The 17,943-nt window shown below is 36.9% G+C and overlaps 1 protein-coding gene across 4 annotated transcripts in view; it reads right to left on the minus strand.

Moving 5' to 3' along the window:
• Positions 1 to 17,943, minus strand: part of DMXL2 (Dmx like 2) — a 187,634-nt gene that overhangs the window by 140,050 nt on the left and 29,641 nt on the right. For all 4 annotated transcript variants that reach the window (XR_004057317.1, XR_004057318.1, XM_030930656.1 and 1 more), the window contains exon 2: positions 2,730 to 2,855. Coding sequence is in view for 2 of the 4 variants with exons in the window: in XM_030930656.1 (XP_030786516.1) it covers positions 2,730 to 2,855 (126 nt within the window). In the remaining 2 variants the exon portion in view is untranslated. The remainder of the gene's footprint in view (positions 1 to 2,729; positions 2,856 to 17,943) is intronic.

Raw genomic sequence — 17,943 nt, forward strand, 5'->3', positions numbered from 1 at the left:
TCACTCATAAATGGGAGTTGAACAATGAGAACACATGGACACTGGGAGGGGAACATCACACACCAGGGCCTATCAGGGGGTAGGGGGCCTAGGGAAGGGATAGCCTTAGGAGAAATACCTAATGTAGATGATGGGCTGATGGGTGCAGCAAACCACCATGGCATGTGTATATCTATGTAACAAACTTACACGTTCTGCACATGTGCTCCAGAACTTAAAAAGTATAATAAAAAAAAATATGCACATAAAAAAATCACATTTTTCATAAGAATTTTATTTTTAATATAAAAACAACTATTAAAAAATACATTTCAAAAGCACACATCTTTGTCAGAAACTTTATAATCTAGTGAAAATAACATAAAATCCATGAGAAAAGCATCAATTAACAACAGGTCTTAAAAATATTTCAAATAAAATGGCCTAATTATACCATCAAACAGAAAATACCAATTGAGACACCATCTAGAGGAAGAATAGAAAAAACAGGCCAAGATGTAGTCAGGGAGCCATACACTGCACCTGGGGGAAAGAGCTGAAGAAGACATCTCCAGAGGACTGAAGCAAGAAATTTAGGGACCAGGAGGATTTTGTTCCATGTCACATACCTGATAAGAAAAGACATAAATCCCTCTGTTCCTAGAAACTACCAGAGCCTGTTTTCCAATAATTTCTTGAAGGCTAGTTCCAAGTTCATCCTCCTCTTGGTAAGATTTAACTACAGGGCACAGATCAAAAACCATCCTTTCTGACACCTCTGCACCCCAGTTAACCTTTAAAACTCCATTAGGTATATATTCTTTTAAGGTCTGCCAAAAATATCCCCTATGATTTTAAGGCACTGTCATGCCAAAAAGTGATTTTAACTCTTACCTAACATCTAACATTCTTTCCAAGAAAAATCATAATCCACAACAGAAAGCTACTTAAAATAACATGCAAAAAGTGTTGTGAATGATTCCATTCAACATGTCAATGAATGAATGAATGATTGTAACAGACTAATACGAAGTCATGAATGTGAAAGTTATCACCACAAGAACTGGGGGATAAAAAGACTAAAGGAAGATGTCAACAAAGACAATAAAGATACTACAATTTTGCCTTATTTACATTAAACCAGCTCAAGAAAAGTAGAAACACAAGTTGCTCTGTTTCCCATGGTATGAATACCAATGTCTTATACACCTCTTTTTTTTTTTTGAGACAGAGTCTCACTCTGTCACCCGGGCTGGAGTGCAGTGGCCGGATCTCAGCTCACTGCAAGCTCCGCCTCCCGGGTTTATGCCATTCTCCTGCCTCAGCCTCCTGAGTAGCTGGGACTACAGGCGCCCGCCACCTTGCCCAGCTAGTTTTTTTTTGTATTTTTTAGTAGAGACGGGGTTTCACCATGTTAGCCAGGATGGTCTCGAACTCCTGACCTCGTGATCTGCCCATCCCGGCCTCCCAAAGTGCTGGGATTACAGGCTTGAGCCACCGCGCCCGGCCTATATACCTTTTAAAAAAATTTTACTCCCAGAGAACGTGTTCGTTGCGATTATCACCGGCACTTGAGCTATTTACTAAAATTCACCTCTGACAACTATCATACAACTTTAGGCAGGCTTAAGCTACCTTGCTCGGCCTAGAGAGAAGAGCAACAAAAAATTAATGAGAGAAATCTGACATTCTCCGTGTTTTCTAAAATAAGTATAAGCAATGCTTGAGGGTGAGGAGTACCTTGGGGGAAAATTAGAAAAACAAGAAACTAGTATCAGGAAACACCAGGAAATCCAGTGTTCCAATACTAGGTCAAATGTATCACTGAACTGTCAAGTACTGGTACACTTACACAAATATTAAGGCTTGATATGGGCAGTAGGATAGGGCAGGAAAAATGGTATAATAAAGTAACCATAATTTACCATTCAGTATAAATGTGTATGATTACTATTTATCAACATGAATATTCTGATTTAACATATCCTTGACCAAATTTGTTACCCAATAAAGAACAATTTCTAGAACACTAAGATAGTTTAAACCATTACAATGATTATAGGTAAAAATCTTACTTCTCTGTTCTTGTAGAGACATTCAACTCGGCAACATAACATTGGCCTTACTGAATTGCTGGGGTATACAGCAAACAGGCCATATTGACATGCAACCAAAATTTGATGTACATTATGTTTGAAAATTGCGGGAGAGGTACATATGATGAAATTTTAACTATTTCAAAATAAATCGTCTGTTTTAAAGCCTGAATGAACTATAAGACTCTTCACTCAACAAAAAAACTTTCATTATGCTAACAGATTTTACAAATCTCTTCCTATATGACAAGCATGATATTAGACATTAACAACTTGCAGAATTTCTTAATACAACTTTGATGTTATAATATGAGGGACATAAGGGGTGCTAGGTAGAGAAGATAAAAGTTTACTTCCCCTTACTGGCTTAATGGCTGCTAGAAGTAGTAACTGGCAGAATGTCAGTATGCACAGTATTGTAAGGCCTACAGATCTTTGAAGACAGTATACATACAGCTGTAGAACAATTGTCAAATTATCAGTTTAATGGCACTTTACAATTTGTATAAACCTATCGCTTTACAACTTCTATTAACAGCCACCCAAGCAATACATAAGAAATTATAGACAAGCTTTGCATAAAAGGGTAAGAATATTCTGAGATTATTAAACACATTTTTAAATGACATTTAGTAAAGAAATTAAATCCCTTACTCTTCCTTGTTGGTTAGAACACTCCACACAGCTGACTTGGATGTTTCCATGTTTAGCACCAGGAATGATCTGTACACATTCAAAGTCATTTGCCAAAATAACAATATCACAGCCTGATCCATATGCCTAAAAAAAAAAATTTTACAATATATAAGATACATAACTTTTGAAACCTTATTACATAATATTTTACCTTAGATTTTATTGCCATTATAAAGTATACCTTGGGACATTTTACAAAATAGTTAATATAAGAATATCAATTTCTAAATAAGAACATTAAAAATCACATAAAAAATAAACTGATGATACTCCATGCATTATCATTCAACAACTGTTACTAATAGGAAAAGAGTTCTTCCAGTTCTTAAACATGACATCCTCTGTTCCTGCAGGTCATAAATTATTCTGTTTAGACTTTCTCTCCAAAGTTCATCTCAGTAAACCCTAAAGTATAAAAGCTCCATCTAAAAATACTAAGACATTGAAGACTACAACTGTGTTCCCAGGGTTCAAACCAGACTTAAGAAACATCAATATGGAAATCAGGCATGCATTTTCCAACACAATTCCACATGCCTTAAAGAGCTAGTGAAGTAGACATGAACAACAAAGGCAGAATTACACGCACTAAGGCAATGGCTAAATTTAAATGCGTCAACGACTCAAATGAATCCATAACGCAGCCTGCCTCCAATATCCACCATCCATCCCCAACATCATCAGGCCTGAGGGAGAAAGGAAACCAACCCAAAGTTGTTTTACCAAAGGTAAAAAAAAAAAAAAAAAAAAAAAAGTCAAATAAAACAGAAAATGAACAAACTTATATAGAATATTGGGCAAATATCCCTATATGGTCTGGAAAATAGACCACAAAACAGAAATTGTTGGGAAAATTCCCATGTCCAACTCTAATAAGTAAAACCACACATTTCTTCCTATTGCAACACTTCTTGCTGTATGCTATTCCTGTTTTGCAATGTTGTGAATTTTATGACATAAGGGTCAGAGAGTGGGGACATTTTTCTTTTTCTTCCAAACTATTTATGATTAAATATTCAAAACAACCTAACCCAATTCTCAAAAGCAAAGTGCCATTAAAAGCAAGATAAACATAAAACTTATGACACGGTATTTTCCTCACTGTTTCCACACCCTTAAGCAATGTGGTTATGACCTACAAAATAGAGATATCCAATAGCAGGGCTGACATGTGATGAGATCCAAATCAGTGACCCATGCCCTGAAGGGGTCCATATAAGGCTGCTAACGAAAGACGGAAATGAAGATAAAGACCAGACAGGAAGACAACATTACTTCTACTAAAACTTCCAATGTTACCAAAATCCTGCCCTAACCACTATATAAAACATCTTAAACCCATGTGTTTATAAAAATCAAAAAGTTCACCAAAAGAAAAGCAAAGATAGAATTTTAAGCAAGAAAAATATAGAGAAAAATCACTCACAAGAGGAAATGATCACTTACATTCTTATAGACAAGGCAGACTTGGTTATACCATGAATTCAGGAAAGCCAAACTGAAGAATATTGAGTATATGCAGAAGAAATGTTTCAATCACCATGCTAATTTTTGAAGTATAGTATTAAAATAACAAAAATCATCTTACACTTGAGTAGCAATTTCAAAATTTCCAACATGCCTTATATCATTATCTCAGCAAAGTGGATTCATGGAAAAAGCACAGACTGTATCTAGTTTGAAATTACACACAGTTTTCAATTTTGGTTATGCCATGCTGTGCTATCTTAAGAAAGTTATTTAAGTTTCCTGAGCATTTCCTCATGGTAAAATGAAGCAAATAATACTTGTCTCTTAGGATACTTACGAACACTAAAATGGAAAATGTACACAGTCATTTAAGTAACAGAACAGTGCACCAAGTCTCGAGTCTGGGCTAGTGACTGGGAACACTAAAGTACAAGACATGGTCCCAGTTACTCTAATGGGGAGATGAGTAGGTAAATTACTAATTAAAGCTAAATGACAAACTGCCATGACAGAGATAGCCATAAAATACTAGAAGACAGAAGAGGTACTCAACAAATGTTGTATCACTCTCTCTTTAATCTTTGCAACAAATCTGGAAGGTAGATATTATTATATAAAGAAAAATTCAAGTTCATTAATTTGCCCAAGATTACAGTTACTAAATGCAAAGTGTTCAAACTCAGGTCTTTACAATTTTTACATTCTTTTCCCTACATTATATATCAAAAAGACATAAAATATTCCAGATAAATATTAGTACACTTTGTTTCTCTAAAGATGGGCCATCCCTAGCAACTGCTACTTAAGATAAATTCACTCTTACAGCTCAGTCACTGAAAAGGCTTTTTACTCTTCCCTAGATAACCATAATTGCCTGATGTTTTCCAGAGGATGTGTACTATACTTCATTTTTCTGATCCGGCAATAGTTCAAATTGGAGGCATCAAAATCACCTAGGAAACTTGTCAAAAACACAGATTGCTCAGTCCCACTCCAGACTTTAAATTAAAATCTTCATGGATAAAATAATTTGGCAATATCTATCAAAATCTTAAATACAATATACCTTTTGATCAAATATTCCCTATTTTACCCTAATAGTCCCTATTTTGCCCTACTTATATACATATATGTACAAAAGTTTGCCAAAATATATGTAGGACATTCAGTGCCTCAGTATCTATAGTAGCAAAAACTGAAAATAATTATACCACTCATCAGTAAGGAGTAGTTAAATAAATTACTGAATTACATGGGAATACTATACAGCTACTAAAGGTTAAGAGGTTGGGTACAGTGGCTCATGCCTGTAATCCCAACACTTTGGGAGGCCAAGGCAGGAGGATCACTTGAGCCTAGGAGACCACGAATAGCCTGGGAAACACAGTGAGACTTCATCTCTATAGAACATCAAAAAATTAGCTTAGCATGGTGTCACATGCGTGCAGTCCCAGCTACTTGGGAAACTTAGGTGAGAGGATCACTTAAGCCCAGGAAGTCAAGGCTGAAATGAGCTATGATTGCACCACTGCACTCCAGCCTGGGTGACTAAGTGAGACCCTGTCTCAAGAAAAGGAAAAAAATAGAAAGTTTAAAGACCACTGGTTTAGAACGGTTTCAACCCCCCTACCAAACTAGTAATTCCCATCAAAATGGAACAACTTATGTCCGGTGCTAGTTTCCTGTTGAACCAGAGTTAGGCAATGCCTACCATTTTATATAATAACCATGATTACTGCTAGAATGGAATCTCTTAAACTATTGCACACTAACAGCTTGAAAAAGTGCACAGGGGCATTTTCCAAAGAGTCTAATGCATAAATAACCCAAGTGTGGAAGAAAAAGGGACTCATATAATCAGTCAGTATTGAATCATGTGTATTCTGTAACTGAGGGCCCATGAGATTTTAATGGCTTTAAGGCATGTTTAATGTCTGTCTGGTTCCCACTATACTGAATGGTTCATTAGAGCAAGGACCTCACCTTGTCCTTGTTTACCACTGTAGTCCCAACACCTAGCACATAAGCAGCTCTCAATAAATAGCTGTGTAATAAATTATTAAAAGTCTTTCTAACCGAATATCTGGCTCCAGAAGTCTAAGCACTTAGAAACTTAGTCAAAGAACATGGAGTTGAAACACTGACACTGCCTTGTTGCTAACAATTTGGCCAACCTATCCTCATAAGCTTAAGAAAAGAGGGAGAGATTTTGACTGACTTTCCAGCTAACAGTATCCACAAATGTAGAAGTTCTACTAGAAGAGAATCTACCTAAGCCTTCCTTATAATTCACCATTTACTGAATACCTACTATGATCAAGCTGTTTTGCTAGGGTCTTTATAAAAATTATCATTATCTTCACAGGCCTGCTTTTGAAGACGGAGAAACTGAAGCCCAGAAAGGATAAGTAATTTGCCCTAGTTCACAGAATGAGGATTCATTTGCTTCACAGTAAAGTTCCTACTGTTTCCACTGCATTGCCCTACCTCTCTTCCATGAAGATCTTGTTGGTGCTAGAAGGAGTATGTTCATCTTTGTAATCCCAATTAATTTACCACATCATGGAGCACAGAATAAGCATTCTGTAAAGACCAACAGTTTATACAAAAGCGATAATTTACTCAAAAGATTCCCATTCTCTCAATTTTAGAGAGATCAAAAGTGATTTTGTTCCATTCTTTTTCAGAATCCAGTATTACCAGAGGAAGAATGTTTAGTGCAGGAGGAAAAGAGGGTGCTCGTTAAGACTGCAAGTAAATACTAAACTGACCCCAGAGAGTATGGATGTGGGCTCCTTTGTGTTAGATAAATGAAATACTTCTGACTAAGCTAAGTTAGTAAAGTCAGTAAACTAACTTCTTCACATGTGGGAGACAGGTCACAGGATTATTATAGAGAGGCAAGGAAAAGGACAGCAAGCCTTTTCTGGAGAAATGGAATCACTGGACTGGATTATCCCTCCTTGGATTCTTTGTAGAGCTGACCTATGCCAGAGCACGATATACCAGCGTCCTGCTCTTCGAACAGTACTGACCTATAAAACACTTTATCTAGAAATCAAGGATATGGCTCAGCCCCTACCCACAGAGAAGGCCCAAGAAAAGAGGAAGGGTCTTAGAAAAACTGCTTTCCTTCCATTCATGTGGGAGGATTTGTTTTATAAAAGTACTAAGCTGATGATAAAGAATGATTAGCTGATATTAGTAATTCATAACTAAGAGATAATTCTGTAGCATAAGCTGTTACATCCAAAACAAAACTTTACAAATATTAACCCTCGACCGGGCGCGGTGGCTCAAGCCCAGCACTTTGGGAGGCCGAGACGGGCGGATCACGAGGTCAGGAGAACGAGACCATCCTGGCTAACACGGTGAAACCCCGTCTCTACTAAAAATACAAAAAACTAGCCGGGCGAGGTGGCGGCACCTGTAGTCCCAGCTACTCGGGAGGCTGAGGCAGGAGAATGGCGTGAACCCGGGAGGCGGAGCTTGCAGTGAGCTGAGATCTGGCCACTGCACTCCAGCCTGGGTGACACAGCGAGACTCCGTCTCAAAAAAAAAAAAAAAAAATATTAACCCTCACTTGTTATAATCCTATTCTTAGAGACCAAATCCATCCTATTAGGAAAGAGAAAAGTATTCTCTGCTTTGAACATTGAAACTAAGAGTTTTCAACCTGAAGTCTAATAGACGTAGTCATAGATGGCCTCAGTAGGTCTCTGAACTCCTAAAAATTGTATTTAAAGTTGTGTGAATGTGTTTCTTTTCTTTGCTGTGGTATTATTACCACAATAAAGATATTGCTGCTTTCTTTAGAGCAGGGGCCCCCTATTCCTACCACCAGTCCATGGCCTATGAGGAACTGGGCCTCAGAGCAGGAGGTGAGCAGTGAGTGAGCGAGCATTACTGCCTGAGCTCCACCTCCTGTCAGATCAGCGGTGGCATTAGACTCTCACAGGAACGCAAGCCCTATTGTAAACTGCACACACTAGGGATCTAGGTTGCATGCTCCTTATAAGAATCTAGTGATAAACATAATGTGCTTGAATCATCCCGAAACCATCCCTCTCCCTCACCGCTCGCTGTAGAAAAACTGTCTTCCACAAAACCACTCCTTGGTGCCAAAAAGGTTGGAGACCGCTGCTCTAGAGGGTTTAATGTCCTCATGAACAATGCAAACTTTGAGATCACTGACAACTACTGACAGATGTGTCTAAATTTAAGAGACAAAAAAAGCACTGATAAGGAGTATTAGACATGTTGAGAGGACTTTTAATACGCAGTATGAAGAGGCATAACACACTCATTCAGTCTTCTCTAACTTTAGTTTTATATATAATTGTCTTAAGTACATTATTTTCAGAAAAGAAAACTAATACTCTAATCCCACAAACACTGTTCTAATTTCTCAAATTTCCTTTATGTCTCAGATAAATTGAAGTGGAGAGTAACAAAATGAAAACTTTTAAAAACCTTAAACAAACATGACCACATTTCCTATGAAATTACAGCATACAATAGATTAATTACATTGGCATTTACTATAGAATAGTTGGATGTTTTAACATCCCAGAAGTTACAGGGTCAAAGCATGAGATCATTGACAACTACTGATATGTGTCTAAACTTCAAAAACCAAAAAAAAAAAAAAAACCCTGATAAATGAAGGTGCCTTAAGCATGTTGACAGGTTTAACGAAGTACTATAATCTTACCAAGAATACTTTATCAAGAGTATTACTATTAAACTCCCACCTCTCCCTGGGAGTGAGTTTTGATCACTGTAAATATGTCTACTTTTCTACAGAAGAAGGCACATCTTATTAAGAGTTAGAAAACCTATTCAACATAGTGTTGGAAGTTCTGGCTAAGGCAATCAGGAAAGAGAAAGAAATCAAGGTCATTCAATTAGGAAAAGAAGAAGTCAAATTGTCCCTGTTTGCAGATAACATGATTGTATATTTGGAAAACCCCATCGTCTCAGCCCAAAATCTCCTCAAGCTGACAGGCAACTTCAGCAAAGTCTCAGGATACAAAATCAGTGTGTAAAAATCACAAGCATTCTTATACACCAATAACAGACAAACAGAGAGCCAAATCATGAATGAACTCCCATTCACAATTGCTTCAAAGAGAATAAAATACCTAGGAATCCAACTTACAAGGCATGTGAAGGACCTCTTCAAGGAGAACTACAAACCACTGCTCAGTGAAATAAAAGAGGACACTAACAAATGGAAGAACATTCCATGCTCATGGATAGGAAGAATCAGTATCATGAAAATGGTCATACTGCCCAAGGTAATTTATAGATTCAACGACATCCCCATTAAGCTACCAATGACTTTCTTCACAGAATTGGAAAAAACTACTTTAAAGTTCATATGGAACCGAAAAGAGCTCGCATTGCCAAGACAATCCTAAGTCAAAAGAACAAACCTGGAGGCATCACGCTACCTGAATTCAAACTATACTACAAGGCTACAGTAACCAAAACAGCATGGTACTGGTACCAAAACAGAAATATAGACCAATGGAACAGAACAGAATCCTCAGAAACAATACCACACATCTGCAACCACCTGATCTTTGACAAACCTGACAAAAACAATAAATGAGGAAAGGATTCCCTATTTAATAAATGGTGCTGGGAAAATTGGCTAGCCATAAGTAGAAAGCTGAAACTGGATCCCTTCCTTACTCCTTATACGAAAATTAATTCAAGATGGATTAGAGACTTAAATGTTAGACCTAAAACCATAAAAACCCTAGAAGAAAACCTAGGCAATACCATTCAGGACATAGGCATGAGCAAGGACTCCATGTCTAAAACACCAAAAGCAATGGCAGCAAAAGCCAAAATTGACAAATGGGATCTAATTAAACTAAAGAGCTTCTGCACAGCAAAAGAAACTACCATCAGAGTGAATAGGCAACCTACAGAATGGGAGAAAATTTTTGCAATCTACTCATCTGACGAAGGGCTAATACCCAGAACCTACAAAGAACTCAAACAAATTTACAAGGAAAAAGCAAACAACCCCAGCAAAAAGTGGGCAAAGGATATGAACAGACACTTCTCAAAAGAAGACATTCATACAGCCAACAGACACATGAAAAAATGCTCATCACTCGCCATCAGAGAAATGCAAATCAAAACCACAATGAGATACCATCTCATACCAGTTAGAATGGCAATCATTAAAAAGTCAGGCAACAACAGGTGCTGGAGAGGATGTGGAGAAATAGGAACACTTTTACACTGTTGGTGGGACTGTAAACTAGTTCAGCCATTGTGGAAAACAGTGTAGCGACTCCTCATGGATTTAGAACTAGAAATACCATTTGACCCAGCCATCCCATTACCGAGTATATACCCAAAGAATTATAAATCATGCTGCTATAAAGACACATGCACACATATGTTTACTGCGGCACTATTCACAATAGCAAAGACTTGGAACCAACCCAAATGTCCATCAATGACAGACTGGATTAAGAAAATGTGGCACATATACACCATGGAATACTATGCAGCCATAAAAAAGGATGAGTTCGTATCCTTTGTAGGGACATGGATGCAGCTGGAAACCATCATTCTCAGCAAACTATCGCAAGAACAGAAAACCAAACACCACATGTTCTCACTCACAGGTGGGAATTGAACAATGAGATCACCCGGACACAGAAAGGGGAACATCACACACCAGGGCCTGTTGTGGGGTAGGGGGAGCAGGGACAGATGGCATTAGGAGATACACCTAATGTAAATGATGAGTTAATGGGTGCAGCACACCAACATGGCACAGGTATACAAATGTAACAAACCTGCACGTTGTGCACATGTACCCTAGAACATAAAGTATAAAAAAAAGAGAGAGAGAGAAAAATAATTACAAGAAGGAGATATCATTTATTAAAAACCTACTGGGTGAAGGATATTATACTATTTTCATTCTATATTCCTAATCTTTCTTTGAAGACTGCAACAGTCCTAGAAGTTGGTTATTAATCCCACTTCAACATTTTTGAAAATGGAATTTCACAAGATTTAATCAAATTTCTAAGTCACAAGGTAAATACATGACTATAATTCAAACTCAGCCCTCTTTACTGTTTTTTCCACTTCACTAATTACATTTTTCTATTGTTTTGTTTTCTGTTGCTCAAATTTTTTGCTCTTTATTGGTTAATTACATTTCAATTCTTCACTTCTGCTGTATCTTTGCTCATAAACAAAAAAACTAATAAGACAGGGTTGTCTGGGCTTTGATGGTTACTTGGTTGCACCAAGAGATCTTACAAAAAGAGTTTTAAGAGGCCAGTGTTGACATACGAAAAAATCTTACAACCAAGAGGACAAAACACAGATTAACAAAGATTTCCCAGGAAAACACCCATTCCTTCTCTCCATTTTAGTCACCTAATTAAAATCCTAGCTCTTTACGATACTCTCAGAATTATTAATTTCTAAAAGGACAAATAGGTTTCCTTACTAAATACATTCCTGATTAAGCAAGAAATTTCACAAGTCACATATCCATTGAAATCATGTACAAGGTAAATAAGGCACATAAAATGTTTAATTTTAACGTTTTCAGTAACAAGATTTTCTTTTTCATAGAGGAAATAACACATATACTAAATTTTAAAATTAAATAAGAAAATGAAGTCACCTTCTCATCCTGTTCACCCTTCTTACCCCTCCCCTCCTCATTCCCAGGAAGCAATTACTTAATAATTACCTATGAACCCTTCCTGAAATGTTCAATATATAAAAGTATATCTTTTATAAATCTTCTTTTAACATAAATGGGATCATGCTATACACAATTCTGCCACTTCTTTTCCACTTATTTAACAATGCATCTTGAAGAACTTTCTACATCAGCACAGAGGAAATTACTTCATTCTTCTTAATAGTTGCACAGTATTAATATTTCATGTTGTGGTTTTGCCATAATTTTGGTTGTTTCCAGTCTTTTACTATTTCAAACGATGCTTCGATGAACATGTATGCATAGATGATATATGTGTATGTGTCCAAGAATCCCTACAGGATAAATTCTAAGATATAATATGCTAGATCAGTGATTAAAATTAATTGCAACTGCAAATTGTCTTCCAAAAAGATTATAGCCCAAAGGTGTATAAAAGTACCTATTTCTCCAGTTACTCACTAACCCCAATCATTATCAAATGTTTTAATCTTTCCATTCCAACAAAACCTGACATCTCCCTGTTCTAATTTGTATTTTTATTAGAAGATAAGCATCTTTTCATATATTTATCAGCCATTTATATTTCTTTCTCTGTAAACTGACTATTCATATTATTCGTCCATTTGTCGTTCTGCAATTTTTCACACCTACAATCCCTTATCATTATTAACTCCCACCCACCACCAAGCACCGCCAACTCCAAGATAAATAAAACTCCTACCATTGATATATGAGTTCACATTACAGTAAGAAAAGCAGGGAAGGGGTAGCATTTGAATAAATTCTTTTGTCCACATGATTGAGAACACACTTTACTGATATGATTCAGTTATTCTAACTGCCCAAAGTCTGCTCGAGAGTGCTGAATAAGCAAAATAAACACATGAAAAAGGAACTAAACAGCATGAAGAAAGCTTACAGCAAAAAAGTTTAACCTAAGTCAATGATGAGTACGGAAATGTTGGAAATAACCTAATAACGACTGCTTGTGTGGTAATCAAAGGGACTGTTCCTCTTAGAAACAACTTGTATCAGAAAAAGCAAAATGAACAAAATTTACACAAGTAGCAGTAGAAAAAAGCAAAGCTGTGGGTGGTATGTTGAGGGAAACATAAGACAAAGCTTGACTACAAATATGTAAAAACAAAAATCTATGGCCAGAAAAAAAACAACAGAAGAAAACTTAAGAAAACATTCTAAGTGTTTATGAGTAAGTGGTAAAATGCAAAATGATTTCAACTTTCTTCCTAACTACTCCAAAACAGCAACTGGCCTGAAAGAAAGAACTTTCTTTATAAAAATAAAATTTTAAATTTAGACTTTAAAAAGAGCAATTTAATGTTACTAAAAAAAACTCGCCAATTTTGATAATTTACTAATAGATGGAACTATAACAAACTTCTAAGTACTAAGCTAAAGAGAAACATACTTTTGGTCCAAAGTAAGTCTATTTACATACCTCTGATAAAGAAGAAAAATGTGTTTTTTTTGTTTACTGGTGGTAGTAATATCTGAAAGGAAAATGAGACCTTGAAAAGCAAAATATGCAATAATTATTTGCTCTAATTAACCATTATAAAACCAACTCTGTCTCCAGCTTGCCTACATTCTCAATAAAAGGTAGATCCAGAAGTGGAAGTCAAAAATCTTATCTCTTATATTTTATATGTTAGTACTTTTAATAACTATTTATATGTCAGTGTTAAGAATAAACCATTCAAAGTATTCACTGTCAAAAATCTCTAAAAAAAAAAAAAAAAAAAAAACAGCAACACTGTAAAAATCAGCCCCATGGCCTGGCCAACATGTATAGAAACCTACAGTCACCTTTTAGCCTCAAATTTATCCTCAAAAGCTTGGAGTATGTAACAATTTCCTTCATAACAAATAATGAAGTAAAATACTACTTTTTAAAATAGCTACTTCTAAAGAAATAAAAAGAACATTTTTAAATGACCCAATATTGTTTAGGGTTTTTGTGGTTTTTTTTTTTTTTTTTTTTTCTGAGATGAGGTCTCACCCTGTCCCCTAGGCTGGAGTGCAGTGGCACAATCTCAGCTCTCTTCAGCCACCACCTCCCAGACTCAAGCAATCCTCCCACTTCAGCCTCCCAAATAGCTGGGACCACAGATGCAAGCACCACACCCTGTTAATTTTTTTGTATTTTTTTGGTAGAGATAGTATTTCATCATGTTGTCCAGGCTAGTTTCAAACTCCTGGGCTCAAGTGATCTGGCCAGGAGCGCTGGGATTACAGGCCTCATCCTCCTAAAGCGCTGGGAGTTACCGGCATGAGCCACCACACCAAGCCACAATTTTGTTTCTCAATTTGTTCTTAATACATTTTACATTTGAAAGTTTTAAAGTTAGGTGTATATTATGTCATATATAGCAACATTAACAGGTAATATTTATGACAACTTCAAATTATTTTTGTAACTATTGGAAATTTCTAGAAAACCATTTAATCTAAATGTTGATATTTTGAGGGAAATGGTCGTAAGTATCCCAAAAAATTTGCTTAAATAATATGATTAAACTATTAAATTGTAATTAAACTTCCAACACCTTCAGTATGATGGAAAGAGCAGATTCCTGAGACTCTAGGAGCTAACACTATAACAATGGGTACATCACACTCTTCCTATAGATGTTTCCTTCAGCAGCCAAATGAAAGATTTCAGCTAGATCACTTGAGACTCCTTTTTTACACTGTAGTTCTGTGATTGTAGTACACAAATTTGCCTCAAAACGCCTCCAAAAGATTAAATAATCCAGTGTGCACTATTTTATATAGAGCCGTAGGTAAGCAGACACAGTATGTTCTTTACTTTGTGATGTTTCCCCTCCTCACAGATGGCAGAATTAGAGGATGGTCCAGAATAATGACTAATAGCCATCTGGAAATGATGGTGGCTAATAATCAGCTGGAAAAGAAGAGCTAAGCCAATCAGTCTACTCAGGGAAATTTAAACCAAAAGACCCAGAGTTACCAGAAAGATTGGAGCTGAAAAGTCATGCACATTCAGGAATAAGGCAACTATTAAGAATCATGTGCAACGTGAAGAGGAACTCACAAGTTTCAGAAGCAAATAGGTCAGATGGCCAAAGACAAAAAGACCTATGAGAAAACAATGCATAAAATCCCTAAGACAAAGCAGTTGATACTACCAGCTTTCTATTTCCAATTACTCTGAAGTCCAACTGCCCTTCCTTGATGGTTTATTGTGCATATTAAAATAAACCTTGCTCTTACTTCAGTACATCTGTCTCTTGCCCTGACTAGAAGCAAAACTGGTACAAAGATTAGGGATATACAGAGCAGGGCTTCAAAGAAAATGTGGATTTGGCCATGAAATTAGGGTAAGGAGTGCAGTGAGAATGCTGGGAGGAAAAGAGAGCGAAAACAGGATATATATAGTGAGAGGAGTTACTAAAGTTATCTGTGATCGCTTAGAACCCAGAATATGTGATTGCAAGGCTTTTCAGCATTAGATAGCTAACTGTACTTTTTTCAGCCTTTAATAAAGAATAGGAAAAGTAAAGAGCAAGAGTATGGTACAGCATCAAACCATACAGCTTTTCTGGAAAACAATTTGGTATTATGAATTAGGAGACTATAAAGAGATTTAAATAGAGTACTTTGATTCAGTTAGTCTATTTTTAGGACTTGATCCTAAGAAAACATCCAGACATGCAAACAAAGATCACAATTAGTATTAAGATGTTTATTGCACAATTATGTAAAGTAATAAAAAAGGGAACAATCTGAACAACACATAATAGAAAAATTATGCTTTATCATGTCAAATGTATTGTTCATTTTATTCACAGGCCTTTCTAGAGAAAAGTGCCCCATTTACAGTCCTTCTGAAAGGTCAGCCCTGGCAGACCATGTGATCAACACCCACAGTATAAAACTGACTGGGCCAGGCGCGGTGGCTCAAGCCTGTAATCCCAGCACTTTGGGAGGCCGAGACGGGCGGATCACGAGGTCAGGAGATCGAGACCATCCTGGCTAACACGGTGAAACCCCGTCTCTACTAAAAAATACAAAAAACGAGCCGGGCGCAGTGGCGGGCGCCTGTAGTCCCAGCTACTCGGGAGGCTGAGGCAGGAGAATGGCGTAAACCCGGGAGGCGGAGCTTGCAGTGAGCTGAGATCAGGCCACTGCACTCCAGCCTAGGCGACAGAGCAAGACTTCGTCTCAAAAAAAAAGAAAAAAAAAAAAAACTGACTGGATCCGGGGTTGACACTTGATTCCAAAGACCAAGAATTTAATACCAAAAGCTATAGGCTGGCAAGCAAGCTATGATGTGGTCTGGCTTAAAAGAGTGAATTGGGCCAGATTCTACTTCCTAGATATTCAACTAGTAAAATTAGGAAGTATAGCAGGTAGTAACAGGCACTAAAGCCAAAATGGTTTTATGTACACAGAGGCCAGGGCACTGTGATTTTCATGTAAGCCAGTTTTAATAGACTGAACACAAAAAGAGGCATAGACACTGTGAGACCACACAGCCCACTAGGAAGAGTAAGCAGTCCACAGAAATGAGTCCCTGATAACTGAGGCTCAGCTGTACTACAACTTGTGTTACAAGATTCTTGGAAGATTTGTCTTCTATTCCCTTTTCTATATCCTTAAATTTCCCATTACTAAGGTAATCTGCCTTGACTAGTTGGGCTCTCACTATGTTAGTTGGACTCAAACTCCTAGGCTCGGGTGATCCTCCCACCTCAGCCTCCCAAGTAGCTGAAACTACTGGCATGCCACTGCACCCAACTTCCATTTTAATTCTTTATTCAGCAACTATTTATAACACAGTAACTGCTAAGCATTAAGTCAACAAATGTCTACTGAGAAGTTACTCTAGACCAGGCACACAGGGCATAACATGGTAGAAAATACACACAGGATCCTGCCACATGTGCTTATATTTTGCCAGGACAGGAGGAGAGAGAGAAATGGACAATAAGTTTTTGTTTGTATTTTTTAAATTTGTAAAGCCTTGAGACTCTCATTAAAAATAGTAGACAAACATGCACCTATATAATCCCTCACAAAACCCACTAAGATAATGTTTTAAATTTAGAGGTGTACCCAAAACATACTCCGCAAAGAATAAATTAAAGTGAGCACATGTGTAACCACCACCCAAGTAGAGAAGAGTATTTCCAGCAACTCAAAAGATCATCCGTCCCTTCCAAATTACATTCTCCCTCTCAAGCAAAAGTAGCCACTACCCTTTTTGGGAAATCACCCCCTTACTTTTCTTTGTAGTTTTTCCACCTCTGTGTGCATGCCTAAACAAAATGGTTTAGTTTTGCCTTCCCTCTGAACCTTATGTAAATGGAATCATACTGTATGCTTTTCTGTCTCTTTCCCTGAACATTAGGTCAGAAGTTTATCCATGGTGCATGTAACTGTGATCCACTCATTTTCATTTCTTATTAATATTCCCTTGTATGTATCACAATTTATCCACTCTAATGTTGACAGGCATTTTGCCTATTACATACAATGCTGCTCTGAACATTCTTGTAGGGAAATCCCACATACGTGCATGCATTTCTCTAAAATATACACACAAAAGAGGAACTGATGGATCACAGGTTAGGCATATCTTAAATTTTGGCATTAATGCTAAATTGTTTTCCAAAGTAGTTGTACCAATTTATACTGTCACTAGCAGTGTATGAGAATTCCCATTACTGGACATCCTTGCCATCACCAGATATATGTGAGAGTTAGTAATTTTGTACAAATCTGTTAGGTATGTAATAGAATCTTCTGATTTCAATCTGTATTTTTGTGATTATTAACGAGCTATGGCTCCTTTTCAAATGTTTACCGGTCATTTAGATTTTCTCTTGTGACGGGCCTGTTCAAATCTTTCATCCATTATTATCATTTTCTTATTTATTTGTAGGTATTGTTATATTCCGGCCACTAGTTCTTTGTCAAATATAGATGTTGCAATTC

Source organism: Rhinopithecus roxellana, chromosome 5 (assembly GCF_007565055.1).
Source record: "Rhinopithecus roxellana isolate Shanxi Qingling chromosome 5, ASM756505v1, whole genome shotgun sequence".
In the NCBI taxonomy this organism is placed as follows: domain Eukaryota; kingdom Metazoa; phylum Chordata; class Mammalia; order Primates; family Cercopithecidae; genus Rhinopithecus; species Rhinopithecus roxellana.